Below are 23,211 nucleotides of genomic sequence, written 5' to 3'. Positions count from 1 at the left end.
AGGATAATCTGATTCCTGCACTTATGGGCCCAGATCTGCCCCAGAGGCAGCTCAAGCTTAGAGCCCTTTCAAAAGCCATTCAGACTGTCCCTATGGGCAGCAGACTTGCTCCAAATCTCCCCTGCCCATGTGGCATGGAACGATGGGCTGCTTTGCAAAGCGGCTCCGGATAGTGCAAAGAGAATTCCCATGAGGAGTACCCTAAAACACAGGAGTTACCTGAAGTTTTAAACATCTTGTTTATTCCAGCTAGGTCAACCCAGAAGCCAGCCTGGACAATACTCCAAGAAGCAAGGAAGAGGCAGGGAGCAGATTTGACCTCAGGACTGCTGCTAGGGCACCTTCTAGCCAGGAAATGTGCAGACAAGTACACACTTATGTTTGGCTCCATCAGAACTACAGTCCCATCTAAATGTGTTCCCACCATCTATTTCAGGCACCTAACTGAAGTGCTCTGACCTACCCTCTGGAGACATTTCCCTGACTCCTAATTGTATCTATTGCATTACACCCAAGTTAGACACATAACATTCATCTTGGAATATTGTGCTATTAATGCACACTACAGCGATGTGATCACTTTAAAGCTTCATGAAATCTGTCTCTAGGTGAGGCTTAGTGCCTGGGCTGCAAGTCTGCACGGGTTTATTACTCAGTTGGAGAAATCCTCAGAATTTTTTTCCAGTTGTTTTTATTCATGCTATAGTAATTTCCAATAACTCAGGACACAACCATAACTACAAACTTTCTAAAATGTTCTGTAGAAGTTAAATTCTACACTTTAAATTCAAGTTTCTATGGATCAAGTCTCCTTTAACATTTTTGCTGAGTGTTTTAATTCTGTCTCAGTGCGTGCTTCTGAACCAGATGTGTATGAATTCCCATGGCAAAGGTTTTGCCTTTGCCTCCGTCACTAATTTCCATCTGAAGCATCCAAGGAACACTTCCACGACTGTGGTGCCAGCAGATGGACATTTAGCTGTAGCTGATCTTTGAAGCCACATTCCAGAAACAGCAGTAAACAGCTCCCAGAGTTTTCCTGTTGTTACAACATGTCACCCGGGAAGCTGCTGCTTTCTGTTGCATGACACCTGGATCCTCTGCCACCAGTAGATACATTTGGCTTTTGGACACTCCAGACATGGATCTAGTCTCCTGGATAGCTTTTGACTCATGAACAGACTTTGAGTGTCTGATCACAGACTACCACTGGTACTTCCATACATATCACGAGAGCTTGGTTTTCTCTTGCCTAATTATCTGCTGGCCAAGATACCTGATCCTTGAGCTCCCTCTATAACAAATGGAGGGAAATATGTTTCTCTGGAGATGACTCTTGTAAGATGAAAATTTTGTCACCAATTCCACAGAGACCTGTTGTGTCTAGATCTCCAGCCTGGCTCATGTTTTGGAGTGAGACAGAATAACCTGTAGCACCTGGGTTACTGCCTGACTGCCTTCCTTGCATCTAGGTACTGGTGCCAATGACTCTGCAAATGGCTAAGGCAGATGGGTAAATAAAAAGCCTGCTGTAAGAGGTAGGTGAGTACACAAAGCTCTCACCTGGTTCTTGCTGTATTTCCTCATGGTTTTTAAACCAGGATATCTGTGGCTCAGGAATACCACGAACCTGGCACTCCAACATGGCAGAGTTACTGGCGTTCACTGTCTGATCCGTAAGCTGCCGCAGCAGGGCTGGTGCCTCTTGAGCTATAAGACAAAACAACACCTTTGTTTTACATTCTTGTAATGGTGGGGATTTAATTATCTCCCCTACACTCATTTTATTCTCTTTGTTAGAGACTGCTACAGCTGTTCTACCAAGCTCATTTTTCACTGATTTTATTTACTGTTTTACTTTGCTCAGGAGGGTTTGGTGTGTGCAGAGAACTCCCATAACTCAGCCATGGCATGTTATGGTGACCAGTGAAGAACCAATGATGACAGTGTTCAAAAGATTTTCTCAGTTCCATGACCAACCACGCTTGTTTATATCAAAGGCAATGATTTTCTATGAAAGCTCAGCTTCTCATCATCAAAAGAAACAACCTGTGACATCAAAGATCTGAAGAACCACCAGGACACCCTTGTAGCAGAGTATCTCTGTGTTGCTGATAGCACTTTGCAGCTCTGTACACCATGATATATATCCATGAATGTGACTTAGATAATTTACTTGCTTTAAAGAGTACAGTTACAAATCATATTCAGTAAACTCACAGAATCAAAAGCCAGTAACCATGAGCACAGAAGCATTGTACCAATGTCTTCATAAATTATTCCACTTTTGCGTTTCACGTATTTGGCTCATCATAACCAGGCCTGGCCAAACCACACCACAGCATTTCAAAAACACAGTACAAATATAATGTTACAGTCATCCCTGAAAGAAACAAAATAACTCATGATCATTTCAACCCTTTGCCACTCCTTCCCTCATTTCATACAGTGCTGAAGGCTGTTCTAACAAAGGTCAAGATATTTACAGCATTTATGCACATTATATGGCAACATCTTTCATTCACATTTGTAACTCTCGCATAATTATTTTTGGTATTTTGGTCCATTTAAAGCAGTGACAGAGAATTCAGGGAGCTCCTGAGCAGTGTCACAGATGGAAATGCCCTGCAGATTCCCTCAAATTCCCCAATTATTCACAATCTTTCCCTTCAAGGCTTCCCTTCCCAAGATCAGCAATTACTAACACGGTAATACACACATTCCCAATATGAAACAAAACAAAAAGAAGCAGAAATCAACTATTTACAAATATTTTCTTTCAAGCTGAAACAGAAGCCAATACACCAAGTTCAGAATCAGCTGAATTTCTGATATTATGTGTTCAGAAGATTATTCTTTATCCTTACAGAAAAACTAGCCATCAGACATTTCCATCTTCATAATTATTGTTACCAGCCATAAGTAAAAACTCTCAAGAAATATTATCACGAGCTTTTGCTGTGTGCATGAGCCCTACAGCACTAAAAACACTTTTAAAGTGTGCTATCTTTGCCCTTACCCCTTGAAATTAATTCCAACACAGTCATGACTGTGCAATGACTATGGCTTTTGGGCTTTTCTGAGCTGCAAGCCAGTAATTTCCACAGGCAATGATATTTGTTGTTTACAGCCTGGTAGACAATTTGTTCTCTCTTCCCAAACAGCATTGCTTATGAGAGAAACTATAAATTCTTCATCACATACCTACACAAAGACATAGTCAACTACATTTGCCTTGCAGCCAAGAAGACTCCCTCTTCTCCTTGATACCTCATCTCAATTTTTTGTTCATTTCTCATTTTTCACAACACTATGAACAGGTATGGTCTGAGGCATGTCCACACACACCTGCTGAAATGCTGAACATCCACATTTACCAGCAGTCCCTGACAGACACACCAGCCCAGACATCCAAAATGAAGGCAGACAAGATGACAAAACAAAGGCAAATCACACGTTCTGTGAGTTGTGATTAATTTTAATTTGTTTATAGCCATACACTAAAGATGGAATTTCATATTAGGAAAAACTTTTTTGCTTAAAACCTAAGTCATCATTCACATACTTTCAATAATTTCTCTGCTACAATCAGCTGCTTTTTCAAGGACTTGGTCAACCTGAGGATTATTCTCTTTTGAAAACAACCTGTTTTCTCCCATTCATTTTTGCAGTGAAGCCAAGGGGGACAGTTTCCAATGTCCCTCTCTGCTCACTCCAAAGCCAAGGGGCTAGCCTGGCCACCAGCACAGTGTGGGGCTCAGCACCCAGGGTAGCCCCCCAGACCTGACCCCAGCCTTTATGTTTGCTCACAAATGCTGCTTTGCTGGCCAAACTCTGCTCTCAGTTACTCTGAGGAACTTCATTGTAGGCAGAATTTGGCCCAGGGGAGTGACAGGGGGGTCACAGAGGGGAGAAGAAGACATTGGTCAGAGTACTTGTCTGATCTGGGATGGTAGGGAGGGGAAATTTGCGTTTTTAAAAGCAAACAAAGGGAAAAAAATTACAATTCGTTAATTTTTGGGTTTACATTTGCATTCCATCCATTTTTGCCCTTTGTTATGATTATGTTGTCTGCTCACTTACTTTTTATTAATCAGTACAAAAATATAAATACAAGCTTTATTTTAAACACTGAAAAAAATAAAAAAAAAGAAGAAATATAATTCACACCTTTCTCCCTAAACAATATATTACACAACAGAAGGCAGAGAAATCCCCCAAACCCATGAGATTCTCCAGTCATCCGAAGACATCAAAAGTGACATCAGTAGTTTTTATCCTGCCACCAAGAGCTGCTTTCCTCAAAGGTTTCCAGCGAGCTTTCTCTGTGCCCTCCAACACGGACAGCCACCTTGGGATGTTATGACATCCTTGCACAGCGTGGCCCTCTGGTTGCTGGTTGAGACCAGGCTGGTGGGACCTCCACTCAGCAGTGACATACATCATTGCAATGCACAACAATTTCACACAAGAACAGTCTAATTGCCACATCTCTTTTTTTTTTTTTTTTTTTTGACCCAAGCTCATATTGCCTGGCAACTGGCTGCTACAAATCATCATGCATAGGCTCCCAGGGCCATGGAAAATTCATAATGTCCTGTCATCACCGCCCACCTTGCCATCAAATGTCTTCCCACAAAATACCCTAGGAAAATAGGGGATTCTGTATTGTAGCTCTTCTGAACAATTGCAAATGCTAAAGAGTGCGCTTGCTCCATTTTTAAGCAGTCACCAACGACTTCACTTGCATTTTAGGCATGTTTTAGGAAAAAAAAGAGAGCCTGATCCCTTTGCAAGAACGCATTGTTTCTGGAAGGCATCACGCTAATAATGAACAAAAGAGTTACTGTATACAAGCAGGCTATAGGTGACATTTCAAGATATAAATGATTATTCTTTTCTTTACTCTGACAACTTCCAGGTTATCAATTGTTTTCTAAGCATTTTAGGCTCCATGAAACTGGCATTATGGGGAAATGCTATTGTTTACCCTTTCACACTTGACAAAAGCAATTCCCACGTGAAAGGCAAGTTTAGCCGTGGGACACGGTCTTGATACCTAAAGGAGGAAATAGTCTGGTGAGTTCCCAAGCGCAAAGAAACTGTCATGTTGTCACCCTCTATTTTAAAAGCACAGCCACTTTGTTCCTTTGCTGTAGCTATTTTGGTCATTGTGGTCTGTTTTGTTATGGCTTATGTAAATGCTATATAAATGATCGATCATAAATGTAACAAAAAAATAATAAAAGCTATGTATTGTAAAAAAATAAAGTTATCAGATCTATTAAAAATAGTAACTTCTTCCTTATACAGAATTTATAGCACACAGAAACATCTCATAGCAAAATCATGACAAAAGAAAAGAAAAGGGGAAATGCTCACAAGGAATTCTTAGGTCGCCCTTAATTGTCTGTCAACAGTTTTGCTGGTTCTTAATCCACATAATAAATCCAATTGTCATTTGCATACCAAAAGCAATGAATATCTTTAATGGCTTCAATTTTGAATTTATATTTTAAAAATGTATTAACTAACCGTGCTGGCTAAAACCTTGTCAGTCATGTTAGTGTAACATTCCTCATTTAATAAAATAATTACAACATTACAAACTCCTCAATCTTCAGGCCAGAAGCAATACTCACACTTTTATCAGTAGTTTTTAACATTAGTGCAGAACTGACTTTAAAAATTGACCAACACAGCAACTGGAAGTCTACCTGGATTTATTTGGAGAAACATGATTCATGTCTGTCAGTTGTAAATCATCATTATTATAAATGATATGATAGGTCTGTGCATTATATCAACATTTTTATTTCTTCCCTGCATACTTCTTTAAGAAGATACTTTTTTAAGATTAATGTACTTTAGTGTAGAAAATAATTTCAAATAAATAAGTATTAGAACTTGCTCAGCAGGTAATATTTATAAGTCCATCAAGATCAGATTAAAATAAAAAATATGTAGTCCAGTCAATCTCAAACTGAATTGTGCTCATTCTGCACATTCAAGTTAGCTTATTAAATGTCCATTGTTGACTGAAAACAGCAGTTTTTAAAGTTAATCAGTTTATTCAGCTTTGACACTTTTGATGAGGCTGATATCAAAGCGGAAGAAAAAATTGATCCAAAGTTTTCCTTATTGCTCAGTAGGAGACAGCAAGAGAAAAAATAACGACATGTAAAATGTAGCACAGGGGATCTTCCAAACCCCAGCTTCGTTGTGCCTTTTCAAAGCAGAAAACACCCGTCTGAACTCAACTGGAAGCTCACGCGTTAGGATTTTGTTTGCTATTCCTCCTATTTCCAACCCATGGGGAAACGAGCACCACCTCAGGGCTTGAAAGGTAGCAACAGCAATAAAAAAAATCAAGATGATATGAGACATCTCTTACTGGTTTTAATGAGTCCTTTAATGTTTTACATTGCTTTGTGTTGTACAATCATTCCTTGTGCTTTTATATTTGAGGATCCGAGAGTAAACAGCCTTTTTGTTGCAGTGCTCACCTCTGATTGTAACGTCTTTCTTTTGAAGCACTTCTTTCCCCGTGTATATGTTCCTTGCTCGGCAGGCATAGGTGCCTGAGTGCGCCAGGGAAACGTTTTTGATGGTCAGAGTGAGGGTGATGGAGTACTCCCTGTTGTGAGACTTCCTTGCTTTCGTCTGATTGTTGACTGTCCTAGGTAAAATCCAAGCAATGTCTTTGTACAGGAATTTGTTGGCCGAACAGGACAATACCAAATTCTCTCCTTCAATGGGCATTTTTTCCAAACTAATATGGAATCCACTTGGTACATCTGTCAAAAAATCAAGAACACTTTTCAGTTTATATGGAACTTATGAGCCAAAATTAACACAGTATATATTTTCCCCTTTATCAGGAAGTCTTCGAACTAATCAATGTTGTTGTCTTCCTGCTCAGGCCTGTAATCTTTCCTTTCATACACTCAAGCTCCAGCTATTCTTATAATTTGTCTTGGAGCTATGATACACTTGCCCTCAGATGTCAGCTGGTGTAAACTGAAGTTGCTCTTGGAAGTAGTACGCTTGTATAAACGTTGTGCCAAGTTAAGGCAGACTGGGGCAAAGTACCAAAAGCAGAATTATTTAAAGACAGCTCAGTGGGACTATGAAAAAGGAGGAATATTCTGATCACAGCTCCATCTTGTGAACTTCATAAGAGAAAAGAATTCTCAAGAGGGCAGTATAAAAATACTGCATTTCATCATACATCATACTGTTTTTGTGTTATTCACAAGTATTCAAATAAAGTATGTCTACTTCTTAAAAATGTTAATGTCCTGAGAAATTGCAACATCTGTGATCACATGCCTGAGATTTCTCTTGGAATAGAGGTGTTTAACCTCCCCACATTTAAAGCCTACCAGCCCACCAAGAGGTAAGCAGAAGCAGTACCCTCTGCCCTGGGTGGCCAGCTGTGTGTGTGGGCAGCACTAGGATGAAGATACTATTTTTAGGTGGCTTGGCATTAACACAGGTGAGGGATATTTTCACCTGAGAGAAACTAAGGATCATTGCATTAACAATTTACTAAGCGTAGACATGGGTTAAGTTTTCACTTCATAGAAGAGGGTTCAGGCAGGAGTCGCTTAGACAGCAACGTAGAAAATCCTACTTGAAAAGGTCCTGTTTGCAGTTTATTTAATGTCACTTGCAACTTCCTCCACCTGGGGAGTGGTGCAGAGCTGTGGTGGTGTCAGCTGCCTCCCAGCTGCCTCCACCTGGGGCTCATCCCTCAGAGAGGCACTTACACCACTGACCTCAGTGAAAGTAGGAGTAAGTTCCTGAGAGAAAGCACTTCCAAGTTTTACTCCTAGAATGCAACCTCTCTTGGTTTATTTGTAGCCAATATTCTGATAAAGTCATTTCCTTCTTCTCGGTCAAGTGACATCGACTGTGGCCATTTTCAATTGTTCTTTCACTACTAATTGCTACGGCACTTGGCTGTAAACTTGACTTGAAATCCTAAGAATGGCTTCTTCTTTCATAAGGGAGAGTTATACCTTCTTTTCTTGTTTCTTAGATCATGAACGGCTCAATGCTGACTTCCGTTCAGTTCATTCTTACCGGTGTTGCTTCAGGCTTAACATCAGTTCAGCAGGAATGTGTAAACAGCACCTCTCAAATGAACAATATCCCACATATTCTTTCATTAACCTCTCTCACTGTTTGACCAATCCATCAGAAAGCTTCTCCCTAAATCCCCACATTGCAAACTGATCTACCTTGCCTTCCAGAGAAATCATGACCATAACCTGCTCACTGCTCTCTGCCTGTTGGAAGCCTGGCATCAGTTATTCACCTTAACATCCTCTTCTCCACATCTAGCCCTGTTAAACAGAGGGCAAATGAGCTCCTGCTAGTCCTGGATTGAAATTTCTCCTGACAGTAGATGCCTCCCAGGGAGAGGTCTGATTTCTGCTGGTTGAACTCATCGTGCCCCTGCAGTGGGAGCAAAGTGTGTGCCTGTCATTGGCTGTAGTTCAGGTGTGCAGGCAAAGATCCATCTGGTGGAGGCAGTGACACTAAAATATTAGAATGGGTTTTAAAGCCTGGGGGTTAAATTGTTCCACTTACGTTCCATTGGGATACCACTTTTCTCTCTCTGGCAAACAAAGCTATAAGAAAATCTCCAAATATCATTAACTCATCTATGAGTGACTACCATCAAGATCCTGTTTGATATGTAAGAGTGTGTGGTACCAGATTCTAACCCCAATTAAGAACAGGTTGACTGGAAGTGCTATTAAGATGAACCATCTCCACACATGGAATATATCATGTTTAGCCTCAGCTGCAAAACATGTAGACATCTACTTGAATATAGATGTTCTGTGTTCTGTATGTGAGCAAAAGTTTTGGGTTTACAAAGGTGACAAAAGCTTCTCCAGAGGGCAGTGACAACCATTCTTTTAAGATGGGTCACATTCTAGAGATCCTGGTCCCTCATGCTTAATCATGAAGAGATCCTACAGGATGAACTTAGGCTTAGATATCTAACTCTAAGATTGAAGTTAAATTAAATTAATCCCATAATTGATTTTGTTAAAAAGCATTACATTCAGATACACTTAAAAACAATCAAATGGTCAGCATTTTGAATATGGATAAGTATTTGGAGGAAAGAAGGTGCTGCATGTGTACTCACAGTACATTTCAAATTGTTCTGATGTGTGTTGGGAAAGCCAGGGCATTGGTTAGAAATAGTGGTAATTTTTGCTTTTGAAGATGCCAGTACTCAGTAAAAGCTAAGAAGAGCCAAGCAAAACTCTTCAGATGAAACTAAAGATCCCTGGGGACTGAGGCAAATGAACTATTTTTAGCTTAAAAGGATAGCATGCCAACAGAATAATATAGTTACAACTACTTTTATGTTGTCAGGTCTGGAGCTCTTCCTCAATATGCCTTCTGTGAAGACTATTTTGTGAATAAATCTAGGGACAGAAGAAAAATGCACAGGATTCCAGAAGAATCATTTGTTTAAAGGCTACAAGACTCCTAATATATGACACCTCTCACCAATTGTTACAGGCTCAGGCTAGCTAAATAACGTGGCTGGGAATAATGTAAAAGGGTTTTATTTACTTTAGTGATTTGAAGCTTCCTGTGGAAACAGCTCCCAGGTTTCCTGATGGAAGATTTTGTTTATCTTTGCCAAGCACCATCAGGAATCTCAAAATAAAATGCGCTTAGTGACATTGGGAAACCAGGGAGATAAGGCAGAGCTGTTCCTGTTTCACCCTCTGTAATTGCAAACACACCCATGGGCCTGCTGTGTGCCAGCAAAACAGCCCAAAATGTAGGGAAAGGGGCAGGCTGGATGAAAGGGTGCTAATACAATTAAATTAGGCATAAAGGTGTTGTTACAGAGACTGCTTCTATACCAGTGAGCAGGAGAGCTTTCAGAAATCACCTTTCTAGATTGCTTTTAAATAAACTTCACAGCTACTTTTGAGTCATGAACAATGATTTGCTTTTAGAGCTCAGCCAGTGACAATACACAAATGCCCTTCATCTGACAGAAGCCATAGGAAAGCTACTCCAAAGCCCATGGTCCTCGTGTCATACACCCTCAGGCACAGTGTATAAAATCATGTATATCACTCTCAAACTTCCTACGAAAAAATAGGCGGGTTTCACTTTAAGCCCAGAAATAATGATATTTACAGTAACTAAAGAAAGTGCTTGTTTTTCCTAGGTTCTATCTGTTGGCGCTAATTTCCTTATGTTCACCTTTACCTGAAGGAGTGGAACTTGTCACCTCCAAACAAGGGCTGCTGTGACACGCTCTTCCACCACCTTCCTAATGGTTTCTGCCTATAAAGAAGAGACCCTTCATTGCCCTGCAGCCACCTCACTGGAGTACGTGCATTTTCTCATCCCCAGGACAAGGGCTGAGGGAGATTGCCTTCAAGGAAAGGGATCTTCCTGTTAAGAACAGGCTTTGTCTCCATCTGCTCTTTGGAGTAATTTCTGGCATGTCCCTTCTACAGAGGGCAACAGCTCCTTTTCCTACAAGGAATCATCCCCTCATGCTTTTCTTACTTTTAGACATTTTGTGTGGCTCAGGCTGACTTCAAATGGCGCCAGCAGACTCAACAACATAAGATAAACTAGCCCTAAGCTGTCACACAAAACCTGAAGTATTGGTTTTGGACTCATCAGAAGGAAATACTTTTCAGTGTCCTGTTCACATCCATCAGCATTTGAGGCTCCCAGGTTTTTACTCCCTCAGTGCATTTTTCAGCACATTCTGGACATGTTTGTTTCTTGATGTGAAATACAGGCTGTGCCCAGCCACAGCAGTTTGGTCTCAACCTGATGGAGGAGAATTATGGTGAGCATAACCAGGATTTTGTAGGAACCAAACAACAGTATTGTTTACACTGCTTTCAGTCAATGCGAATGCGTGTCAGAGGATGATCAGGACTTTCCATGTCACACAGCTGAAGTGCTCAGCTCCAGGAACTCATAGGGCAGATGCATTTCAACTTCACTACCCTACAAAGAATGTTTGCCACCAGTCAAGATGTTAAGAAATTCCAAGCCGTAATAAAGCTGACACTCCTCTTTCTGAACACCAGCCAATATAAGATTCTTCAAAGGAAAGTCATAATATTATGCATGTTCTCATGCAATCTTTAGTATCAAGCAGAAGGATTTCCTTCCATCCTTGGTTAAGATCTGAGAATGTTAGGTCTAAGTAGGAAAACTAAGTCCTTCATGTCACTGCACTAAAATACTTGAAACCACCATCAAAACTTTGAAAGGGAGATTTGGATACGGTGAATGGGGTCCATCAAAGTACATCTTTATTTGGTTTCAGGGTCTTCCATGTCATATTGTGAAAACTGAGGAGTAAGAGTTAGAGCAGGCCAAATTCAGCATCTTGCATGTTGAAAGAGCAGCATTCTCAGTGAATGATTCTCAGTGACTTCTCAAAGTTTCATGTGAAGTACCCACAGAAAGATGAAACTATCATTGGCATGTTAATTTATGGAGAACTGCGTGGTGTTCAGCTTTCTGTCCAAACACACACAATGTGAGGATAGGGATGAAAGCAAAACTGAGAGTGGGGACAAGAGTCATCTTCAAGGTGGCAAATGTTCTTGTCACTTCCACTAATAGAACATGGAGACATTTTTCTTGTTTCTGTACTTTAACAAACAACCTGCCTATGTGTCACTTAGCTGTTTATACTTCTCATACTTCTTACCATTTTTCTGTATTTACAGAAAACTGGCACTTTCTAAATGTGAAAGTGTGTTGTGACATGGAGCTTTAACAGCTGTAGACACCCACAAACGAAGTCTGCCAGGTGAAACTGTACAAGCAGCACAGAAGTGGATACCTAAAGAGAAATGATGAGTGCTTGCAGCGGTGCCCATCTGCTGGCATGGCAGGGAGTTATGCTGCCTCCTGGTAGCTAAGGCCTGAAATGCTGGTGAGGCAGTGCCACAACTTGTCAAGAGCACTTATTACTACTCATTGATACTCTTCTGTGTGGACAAGAGTGATACTGCAAGCTGGATGGAAGCCAGATGGAATCAGGGCCGATTCAAAGAAGACTACAAAATCCTGGAGGTGCCAGAGAAAGGTATTGGTGCTCAAGCTATCTTTTCTTCTCTTTTACCAGTTAGAGGACAGGGTGCTCTCCTGGAAGCACAAAACCAGTTCATCTGTGTCAACAGATCTACTCAGCTGGGGACCAGCTCTGTGGAAAGGGACCTGTGGTGGACAACAAACTCAGCATGAATGAACAGGGTGTTGTCGTGGCAAAAATAAAAGTCAACAGGCTGATGGGTTGCACCAGCAAGTGCATCACCAGCAGAGATCAAGAAGTCATTACACTCTATTCAGAACTTGTCAGGCCACATCCAGAAAACTGTGTTCACTTTGGGTCCCCTCTATACAAAACAGATGTGGAAAGTCTGGAAAGGGTCCAAAGAGGTGCCACAAAGATGATCAAAGGCCTGGAAAGTCTGCCATATGAGGAGAGGCTGAGAGAACTGGGTTTGTTCAGCCTTGAGGAAAGGCTGTGGGGAGACTATCAACACGTTCCAGTATTTAAAGGGTAGCTACAAAGAAGCTGGAGACTCCTATTTTACAAGAAGACACATGGAAAATATGAGGGGTAATGGGCACAAGTTACTCCTGGGGAGGTTCTGATTGGACACAAGGAGAAATTTTTTACGATGTGGACAATCAGTTATTGGAATAATCTCCCCAGGGAAGTGTTGGATTCCTCAACCTTGGACACTTTTAAGATCCCTCTGGACAAGATGCTGTCCTTTTCCCAAGACAGGTTGGACCAGATGATCCTTGAGGCCCTTTCCAACTTGGTATTCTATCACTCAGCTAGTCAGAATATCTTAAAAATACAGAGTTTGGATGGGGGAACATTTTTTGAAGCAGCTTATTTTATTTTTTTTACTGAATCTATTGACTGTGTGTTTAGTCAGAATAGAAATAGAATGAGTTTCACTAAAATCACTCATCAGAACAGTAAGCAAGAGAATGACAACATAAAAACTCCGGAGATTACAATTTGGGGATTAAAGCATCTAAATATTTTAGCCTTTTTTGCTTTTTCTCATATTTTCAAATGAATTACATTTCTTTAATGATCTACCCTGAAAACTTCCAACAGCCTAAGTTCATAAAACTACTGCTTTATAAACAAAACAAAACTTTTGACAGAAAACAAATCCTTTGTAATTGCATATGTAGACTTTATGTCGATGAATAATGCAGTAGTTATTCCCAAGAACACATTGTGGACTTTTTTCAGTAATTCCTGAAGTAAAACATTAAGTCATTTGTTTGTGAAAACTCCAAACACATCTCATAATGCAAAAATAACAGAAAGCATACTCATACGTGAGTATAACAAGATAGGAATTCTCAGTGCCATGGCACAAAATGACATTCCAGGCTGTCTCTCAGAAGAGGAGACGAAACCCTCTGGTCTGCATCCTGGCACTTTTCCACCTATAAGTTGCCATTGCCCCTGAGATCTGTGAGGGGTACCCCAGGTGTCTCTAGCACCATGCTGCCTGCAGACACGGGCACTGTTCCAGAGACACTGTGTTGTGACATATCCTGGTGGGCAGCAGAATGAGGCTGTAGACACTGTCAATGTCACACATGAAACTGGCTTACTGGTGGGCGAAAATGCACTAAAATTTCATGTACGGAATGACTGCAGAGATGAACCAAAATGGGGAATTACTCATTGCTGTATTTGTGAGTAATTTCTGTCATGCTTGATACTTGAGGGAGGAATGAGTCACTCACCAATTTGGTGTCCCTAGAAATCCAGACCAGGTGCTGTGAAACCTACCAGCATCACCCAAAAGCATGGTATGAGCTTACAAGTGCATACATGACGGCAATTCTGAAACTGTGGTATATTAAAAAGCCACAGCAGCCTAACAGTTATAATTCCAGGATCAGGAAACACGTTTGACTCTATAGAGGAGTAGATCTTACCTGTTACAATAAAACTGACATTTCTTTCAGATTTTCCCACTTTATTGGATGCCAGACAGCTGTAGATTCCTGAGGATTTGGCTTCAGCGACAACAAGAGTGCTAGCAGTCTGCAAAAGAAAGAAGAGGTTTGGCTCTCATTGGCTCAAGAACTCAGTTAAAGCTTGCCTTCTCTTTTTCCTAAGTCACCAGTGACAGTCCCATGATCCACTCTTTCCATTCTTTCAGTGATAGGGCTATTTAAAGGAGATGTCACCATATACAGTTTTGCAAAGAATAGAAGAATAACAGGAAACAAGCTCCTTGTGTGACCCTTATATCATCAAAGCCATCATGACCAAAAATCTTTGAACGTGTCTTTCAGATAGATTTGTCTCTCCGTGGTGATGTAATGGTAAGCTACAAGACATGAAGCACGACACAGTGTGTTTCACACAAGGAGATAAGCAGCCTGTAGGAGAGCCAGACTGCAAAGGGGATAGGTGAGGCATGCCTCAGGCATTTGGGTAATCCTGGGGGGAAAAAAGTAGCTCAATTTGGCACTAAACAAGCTTGATTTCTTTCATTTCCCCACATATGTGTCAAGTGAGACAGAGCAGCAGAAAAGAGATGTTTTCCCATCTTCTTTTGTACTATTTCCTGTTCTTGGGCTTAATATTTCTATTACTAAATAATAATATGTCCGTTTTATTTATGTTATATTCTATCACCATCCTAAGAAGTCCAGCACACTAAATATTTTCTCAGTTATATGACTTGAAAGATAAGACCTTGAAAGGCCAGGGACCAAAACCACCTAATGTGCCCTTAGAAACATAAAAACCACCATAAGGATAAGAGTTATACTTTGAGGGTGATGGAAAGCCATGGTCTAGTGTCTTGGGCACTAAGCAGAAGATGAAAGTTATACAGAAACAAGTGACACATCATTCTGTTATGGAACTGAGACATGAGGCATGGACATGGACTTCATCAGTGTAATGTGCTCCCAGTTACAACTTGGTAGCTTAATTTTCTGTCTTTCTGTTGCCATTTTACTTGTTCTGTAAAACATGGTTTGGCTGAAGTTACGGACAGAGCTGGGACACTGACAAAAGGAAAATGTGGGGCTTGAGAATTCTACTGTTTGGAATTGTTTGGCTCTTCTAAAAATCTTAAAAATAAGTTCTGTGCAATTAATGCATTTTTTTAAGTCTGCCTGATTGCTGGAGTTCAGAGACAAGCACAAGAGGGTGAGGCAGTAATAAATAAGAACCAGTTACCTACATTTTTACATAAACACCGACCAAACATTTGTGCTGCTTTCATCTCCTGCTGGGAGAATCCATAGCTATCCCCCAAACTCCTGTTGAGCCCCTAAATGACATGGTTTTTCTGGTTTTCCAAAACCATTCTTTTGTAGAAAGAGTCTATTACTTTTCCTACTACTCAAGCAAACACCATTGAGGCAAATAATTTGGTTTTGACTAATTTGTTTTAGAAGATTTCACTATGGAAAATTCACTGTAACTACTGCTAACAGCACCTCTACCCTGTTAAATTGTCTCAGTGGCAAACTACTTGTCTGCTGACACACTACAGAATATTTCTAGCTATAATTGTTATAAAGTACCTTTTTGGATCTTCTGTGAGATGAAAGAGGATCAGTAATACCAGATAGATAATTATAGCCCTTAGAAAAAAAGCCATCCTGTTTTGCTAAATTCAGTAGGCTGACCTCTACAAATTTTTAATTATAAAGGCTGGGCCCAGCCCTGTCCATATTTTGTCATTCTCTGTGAATTTATTCCAGGTTCTAAACATAATTTTTTAAAGTGTGGACACAGAGCACAGTACCAGGATTCCTGCATCTGTTTTATCAACACTAACTCAGACCAGAAAGTCCCAAAATGTCTACCACGGAAGGCTAATGTGGGTGGTTAAAAACTGCTTCTGCCATCCCAGACTTTCCACCAAAAAATAGCCTTTTTTCTGCTAGCTGGTGTTACCTCACAGCAACTTTGCCCAGGAGGCAGCTGTGACCTAACATGCACAGTGAAGGAGAGTGAAGTCTTTGCTCTCTGACTCCAGGACACCTGTCTTTACCATACACAGAGGAAGAGTGTTTCTGAGCCTAAAAACACATGCTGACTATTCCTCCCACAACTACTCCAAAGGTTCGAAAAGTTTTTGGAAGTATCAGACTGCATTTTGTCCTTATATCATTAGGTATTACTTTTTAATGGAAAATTGTACATACTATCTTGAGTTTTACTGCTTCAGCCCACTGTGATGTGATTATTACTTCTATCACACTGAGGATGGTGCACAGGGTTATGCTAAAGCAGTGGCTTACAGATGATGCCCTTTCTCGTGCATTAAATTGCATTGAAAGCCAGTGATTTAAACTGACTGCTTTTCCCCCCAGCAGCGTTTTAGTTTTGACCAACTTACACTGTCCCAAATACTTCTTCAGCATGGGCCAAGGATCACTTCCAACAGGCAACTCCCATGCAAGCAACAGCTCTTTGGAAGGCAAGGGAAATAAATGCTGTGAACACAGGAGGCCTCAGTGCCAGAGAGCACACACTGGTATGTTTACTCTACTAAGGCAGAGAAAGCCGCAGTGTCTAAGAGGAAGTTAGACTGACTTTGCAACAGAACAGAATATTTTAGAGACAACATGTCTCTGTATAAATCTTTTAGCTTATAAATTAGTCACAAGGATAAGATAACATCTCTTTAAATAGTTTGTGAGCCCTCCAGTGGTGCAGTCTGTGTTTTTCATTGTGGATGCCAGTCAAAACTCACCAGAGAAGCAGTGTGTACAAAACTAAGCCTGGCATGTTGTTTATGGAGAAACCATGGCCATTTGAGACCAGTTTGTGCAGCATGGCCCCTCTGTTCAGCTATCGCTGCAAAAGAAGTTTTTGCAATCTTGTCTCATCTGACATCACAACAGGGAGTTTCAGGCCCTGGATTTGCAACTACATTATATACAGAAAGTCTAAACTGAGTTGGCACGATCAGACAGAATAGGCAAATCCCTCCTGGCATACACAATAGCTTGAGCATCATACGTCCACAAACCCTATTTACCACCAAAGTTTTGTCCCTTTATGCCCTTTTTCTACTCCCATAATCTCAGCTGAAGCACAATGTTACAGGCTCATCTCAAAGCCAGAGGCTAGGGAATTAAGTCCTGTACTGCTGCTGTTTTGCTGGGCAAATAAAAGAGGCATAAGGCAGAAATCCTAAGAGATGGAAGAGGAATTTACAGATTTGTTTATGGCAGAAACTGATGAGGAAAAGACTGGGGAGACAAAGAGAATGCAAAGCAGCTGACATAATCATTGCACTTGGAGCCACGGTGGGCTGGTCTTTCCCCTGGAGGGTCTGCTCAAATTTCTCTTTTCTCAAAGAAACTGAGACAGAGGATTCCCAGTGCTCCAGCTGATGGCAGAGAAGGAAAAGAAGCTTTCAGAAAATGTTTGGCAACCTCACTCTTATGTGTCTCCCACTTGCCCTGACTTCTTGAAACAGCCCATGTATTTAAAAAGCAAAATACTCCCCTTTTGACTTAGAGCAGGTTAGTGCAAGTCTGTCAGCTATTGGCAATTCTCTTCTAGTTATGCTTTTACGAGGAACTATTGGTTAAAAAAATAAAGGAAATAAATGAAAATATGCTCTCTTTATGCCCTTGGATTTATCTTTGTCTAAAGGAATATAATTTAGGGAGTTCCATATGTAAATATTGGTAGCGCACTGCTGGATTGGTCTGTTTGTGCCAAAGACATACGACCTGCATGCCTCACATGTTGGCAAGGAGCATCAGTGCAAAACATCTGGTCAACATGTTTCACCTTCAGGACCACCACGGAAGAAACACCAAAATATCCATGACACGAGGACATGAGTATGTGCAGGAGAGCACCCACTCTCCCCCTGGGGTCAGACAGAAAAATATGAGTTGCTGCTGTATATCAAGCAGAGCTCTGTTTTCCCTCTGCATCCCATGCTGTCCCACAGCTCAGCAGCAGCAAGACCCAAGCTCTGCTGGTTTTAATCTCACCAAGGGCTTGGCTCCGCTGGTACCTCCCAAAGATTCACTTAGAAGTGTTGACAGCAATTCTAGTAGCGCTCGGGAAGGCTCCAGAAGTTACAATGTGCTGAAGAGAGGCAAGTGGCGCTCCCACTGCTATCTTTAGCCTGGGTTCTGAGGAAGATCATACTCTCCGTATGTTCATCTGTCTGCCAGTATACTCTCCTCCTTTTTGAATCATTGTCCAGTTTCAACCAAAAATTATTGACAGCTCAGAGCTCATGAAATCCCACGCATTTCATGAAAACCAGCTGTTAGGTAGAGGAGAAAGATCAAAATGCTGCTGTAGTGAGCTAAACAGCTTTCCCTTCATCTTTGTGTTCCAGATGGCAAATCTGCACAGATGTACTGGCCAGACAGCTGGCATGTGTCAGGACTGAGAACAGACACAGCACATGCTTCTTCTCATCAGTAATGTGGGAACTCGGAAGAGAGGTAGAAGTTTAGGGCTTGGCATAGAAGATGCTGGAGAGATGGAACCCTTCCATTTTGCATGATTACACTAATAAGTCATGTCCAGGAAGGATTGACTCTTCTGACTATCTAGCACTCCACTTTGGAGGGTTACAGTTTTTAATGCTACCACCAGTCAGGCTGACCTATCTTTGCACAAGGGTGAGTCTAAATTTTGTCTTAGAGAATTATGTTACAGAGCCATTGCTTTCCATTTTTCATGAAGTCAAGAGGCTTTGTCATTCACAAGAATGACACTGGAACCACTAAAAACCTGTGTCAGGTATTCATGCAGTGGAAAAGAAGCCATAAATATATACATACATATATACATATACATATATATATATATATACACACATATATATACACACACACACACACACTTTTCCACACACACACATATGCATGGTAAGCTCCAATTTCATGCATTATTACCCTTTATACACAATAACTGGAGACATACCCTGTGACACAGACCCAGCTTTCATGGTACCTGCAATTGGTCAGCGGTACTCCAACAATTGCTAGCAGCAGAGGCATGAGGCAGTCAGGGACATTCTGCTCCATTTCAGGCTCTCAATAAGTTAGTTCCCAAAAACAAAAGGGTTCTGTCTCACTCCCTCCAACTTGTCCTTGTACTCAACTACCCTCCTGTCTACTGTCTCCTTCCCTTGGATTTATAATCCTTTCTTCTTGGCCCAGACTTTTTGCTTTCCCTGATCTGAACTTGCCTTCTTAGTGGTCTTCCACACATGCTGCATGCCCAGGATCCTTGTTGACTGCTCCTACAGCACCCTATCCCTTGTACCCCTGTGCAAGGAGTACCAAATGCTTTTAAATCTGTTGATAAGGCAGTGTGTGCCTGCCCACCCGGGATAGAACGCACTGAATGCACGCACTGCTACCAATTGCACGCACCAGCACAGTGAGTGCACCAGCTCTTTGGACCTTGTTGCTGCAGGTCACTCCCTGGCTGATGTTCTAATGAACACTGACCATGCAAAGAGTAATAATCAGTGTTAGCCCTCAGCTAGACACAGCAGCCAGCTTCAACTGGGAACACAGAAGTGATGGGTGTTAGTAGCTGAATGACAGAAGAGCGTCTGTGACCTGTTTACACGATAGGCCTAAGAATAGCTCAGCTTTGTAGGAAGTTGCTGAAATGTCCAACAAAACGAGAATGAAAACATTGGGTGGGGGAATCAAATCACTTCAAGGGTTGTCTTATGATTAAGTATTATGTCTTATGTTACGAAGTTCTTCCATTGTACCACTCGAGTTTCTCAATGTCCACTTAGAGAGGCTTTAGCGGAAATGTTACTAAAACACTGTTGTCACGGTTTCTCTGCCACCAAAGAATAATATAGTACAGGCTTCCTGCACTGGTTTAACTGCACAGGCACAGGGCTTGAGGTTTTTCTGATTTAAAAATATACTTGTGGCTACCTTGATAACCACAGACAAGCAAACAACCGACCACAGCAAAGAGCCAAACTGGAGGCACTTAGATGCTCCACATACAGGAAATATTTGGAACTGGCACAATGTCTTTAGGACGGTGAAAACAGCTACTTTCATTGCTAAAGAAACCTGTTGATCCTTCCTTGTTCATCTCTTCCCTTGCTTACAATAATCTCATCCTGTGACCACACGCATTTCTCCTTTCACGCTAACCCAAATGTGAAACTTTCTGAGTTTCTTCATTCATTTCCTACCTCTTTGTCTCCTACATCTTTGTTGTTTCCATTGAGCTCTGTTTTTACCACACTTGCTGTGTTGGGATGTGGAAGTGGGATAGACACTCTGTTTATTTAGCAGGGCACCACTGATGTGGAAGTGCCTGAGAGAGCTGTTCAAGCTGCTTGCAGGAATAGAAGTGCTCACAGTAGCAGTCCATCAGAGACAGACACTTGTGGTGAGGTGCTGCATTCAGCGAGCTCAGTGCTATTAACACTCCAACAATATCGCTGCAGATGGGCAAGGCTTCTGTCTGACCTGTCTCTTTGAGTTTGCTCAGGGAGGCTGAGGGCGAGTTTTGGGCTGCGATGAGTGAAAAGCCATAGACTCCCATGAATTTAAAAGGACAATCCTGGATGCTCTAGAGCAGCTTTGTGTGCACTAATCATGCAACTCTCAGCTTAGCTAGAAGCCTGGGCTTAGAGAGTATTTTTTCACTTACAATAGCAGTCCAGCTGTGCTGGAAAAGCTACAGAAGAGCAGCAGAAATAGAGAAACTTTAGAAAAGCTGTGAAAAAGCTGAACACAGAGATTGTTTCATTAACCTCCCCCTCCCCAAAGGGACCAGGAAGAATAAAACAAAGCAAGGTAGACCTTTCTTAGTTGAACTAAAGAGCAAAAAGACAAGGACTATCATGGAGGACCAGTAAGTTTCACTGCAAATCCTTCCGTGCAAAGACCATTCCTTAGTTCATTTCTGGACACATTTTTAAAAAGGGCTGCTTGCCAAAGACTTGCAGTTCTGCCGTAAAGACCCATTATTAGCATCTTCCTCCAGGGAGGAATTTATTCGCTGTTGACTGGAAGCTGCTTTAACATTTCAGCCACTCCTCTTCCACTGTCTCCAAAAGGCATGGTACACAAGGAGAATGAGATCTGGTCATTAGACAGCTCCTTCCACACCCTGTGAACAGGTAGATCTGCACCCATAGCACAGCTATATGACTGCTGGAAAATAATTGATTCTTATCATCCTGTTCATCATTCCCCCTGTGGAATAGACTGTGTCTTCCTGTGCCTGAAATTATTTCCCTTTCCTCCTTCAAATCCCTTCTTATGTTTCATTTCTCATGTGCTTTTCTATGATAGTGTACCCCAGGAAAATGTTTGCTCCCATCTTTGCCTTGATCTTTAAGCACGTAGAGCTGGACAGCTAAATAGAGCAAATGCCTCACCGGGATCCAGCCTGTTCCCAAATGCTGGAATGGTGCCATGAACACCTGTGATACTTTCTAAATAATATAACAGCTGGAAAAAAATGCAGTCCCAGATCTGATTCTTGGCTGCACGTAAAACCCTATTTATTCTGCGGTGTGTGAAAGGGCCTTGACATGAGAACACCTACGGTTTATACCCATTTTCATACGCAGGAAACTGAAGGCAGCCATCAAGGAAAAGAGACCTATAACCTCAGTGCCCTTAGAATTACAGAAAGCATTTTGGTGTCATTAAAAATCTATTACTGCCACAAACCAAACTAGGCTGTGAAAACAGACTCTGAGACAGTGTCATGGCATCTGAGCTGCTCTGTAGCACAGGCCACCCAACCACACTGAATCAGTCTCATGTCTATCCCAGGGAACTGCAGTTAATCTAAGGTATCCTTGAAGGATTTAGCAGATGGACAATCCTCCTTTGTCCTTGGCCCTTGGCAAGTTAATCTCATTGGCTTTCTCTTCCACATTAGACACCAACAGACTGCAGGCCCACACGCCCTTCAGAATTCTCTGCATCTCCCCATGACCCATAAAGGGATGCTTGACTTAGACTAACATCTGAATTTAGATGGTTAACAGTGCTGGGATAAATCTCATCTTGCTGTCTCTGACTGAGACCTCTCAAACTTTGCTCCCTTAATCTGGATTCTTTTGCCTCTTTAGAATTTATTCCAAAAAAGACTTGGCCATCTAATTATCTAGGACCACATCTGTGAATAAACTGACTAATGAGAGTAAATAGTTTAACTCTCGTAGGAAAAACAATATGAAATTGTGCAATTGCACAAAATAAGGCAAAGGCGGACTGGAACCCTGCCCCATGCTCCTGAGGTACCCAAAGATACTTCAGACCATGAATAAGAGAGCAGATATAGTAAATCCCAATGATATACTCTCCTGGCATGTCACCTTGATATGATTGCCTCCAGAAAAAAATACTCTCAGCAGATAAATACCAAGTATGAAACTTATCTGCATGTATGCAGGTCCTCAAATCCAAACGATATTAAAGTGCTGGCTTCTTCTCTGTTACCCTGATAGCATCTCACAGTGCCTTTCCAACACATGCTGTCACACAGGAAGGCTATCTGCTCCTAGGAATCATACCTTATTTTTGCCCTCTATTACAGCCGTTCTCTCAGTGATGCTCTGGATCCTGTTTCCTATGTTGCTGCCAGCTTTCAGGGTGAAAGATCCTTCAGTATGAAAGCAAAATCCGTGCCTAAAGACAACAAAAATTGAAATGTTATTGATTTGGTGATAGAAATTCAACACATAAGACAAAACAATTGTTTTGAAAACAGTGATCAGTCAGGAAAATTGCAGGTGCTGTGATGACCAGGAAAGTATAATTGCTTTTCATTAAATCTTGAGGTTTGGAGCTTGATAATTGGATTAACTTCCACAGCCACTCCTTGAATATTAGCTCTCTGCAGTCAATGTTCACATTTAACCCACTGTAAACTGTGAGGCCAGCATTTACAGTCAGAGCTTAAATATAGGGCTGTGCAAGACCAGCATCTCATTTCCAGTGCTCCTGTTTTCAGACATTGCCAAAACATGAGTTCATACTATTTTTAGCCTTTAATGCAAAACAAATTATATTTATTTCAAGATGCATTCTATAATGCATTGGATGCTCTTTTACTCTGTGCAGGTTCTTTTTGTTTTAACAAAAGATTATGCCAGTTTTCATTTTTGAATATTT

At 41.3% G+C, this 23,211-nt stretch overlaps 1 protein-coding gene across 2 annotated transcripts in view; it reads right to left on the bottom strand.

The window, feature by feature from the left end:
• The window catches only part of FLT1 (fms related receptor tyrosine kinase 1), a 108,048-nt gene that overhangs the window by 33,722 nt on the left and 51,115 nt on the right, over nucleotides 1–23,211 (bottom strand). For both annotated transcript variants that reach the window (XM_005516287.3, XM_014250354.2), the window contains exons 11-14: nucleotides 22,611–22,725; nucleotides 14,014–14,122; nucleotides 6,507–6,797; nucleotides 1,564–1,710 (exon numbers count right to left, since the gene is read on the bottom strand). In XM_005516287.3, the coding sequence (XP_005516344.1) occupies nucleotides 1,564–1,710; nucleotides 6,507–6,797; nucleotides 14,014–14,122; nucleotides 22,611–22,725 (662 nt within the window). The remainder of the gene's footprint in view (nucleotides 1–1,563; nucleotides 1,711–6,506; nucleotides 6,798–14,013; nucleotides 14,123–22,610; nucleotides 22,726–23,211) is intronic.

This window comes from Pseudopodoces humilis, chromosome 2 (genome assembly GCF_049639895.1).
Source record: "Pseudopodoces humilis isolate 2021_Gansu_Grassland_sample_001 chromosome 2, ASM4963989v1, whole genome shotgun sequence".
Lineage (NCBI taxonomy): Eukaryota > Metazoa > Chordata > Aves > Passeriformes > Paridae > Pseudopodoces > Pseudopodoces humilis.
This window is presented reverse-complemented; position numbering and strand designations above follow the sequence as displayed.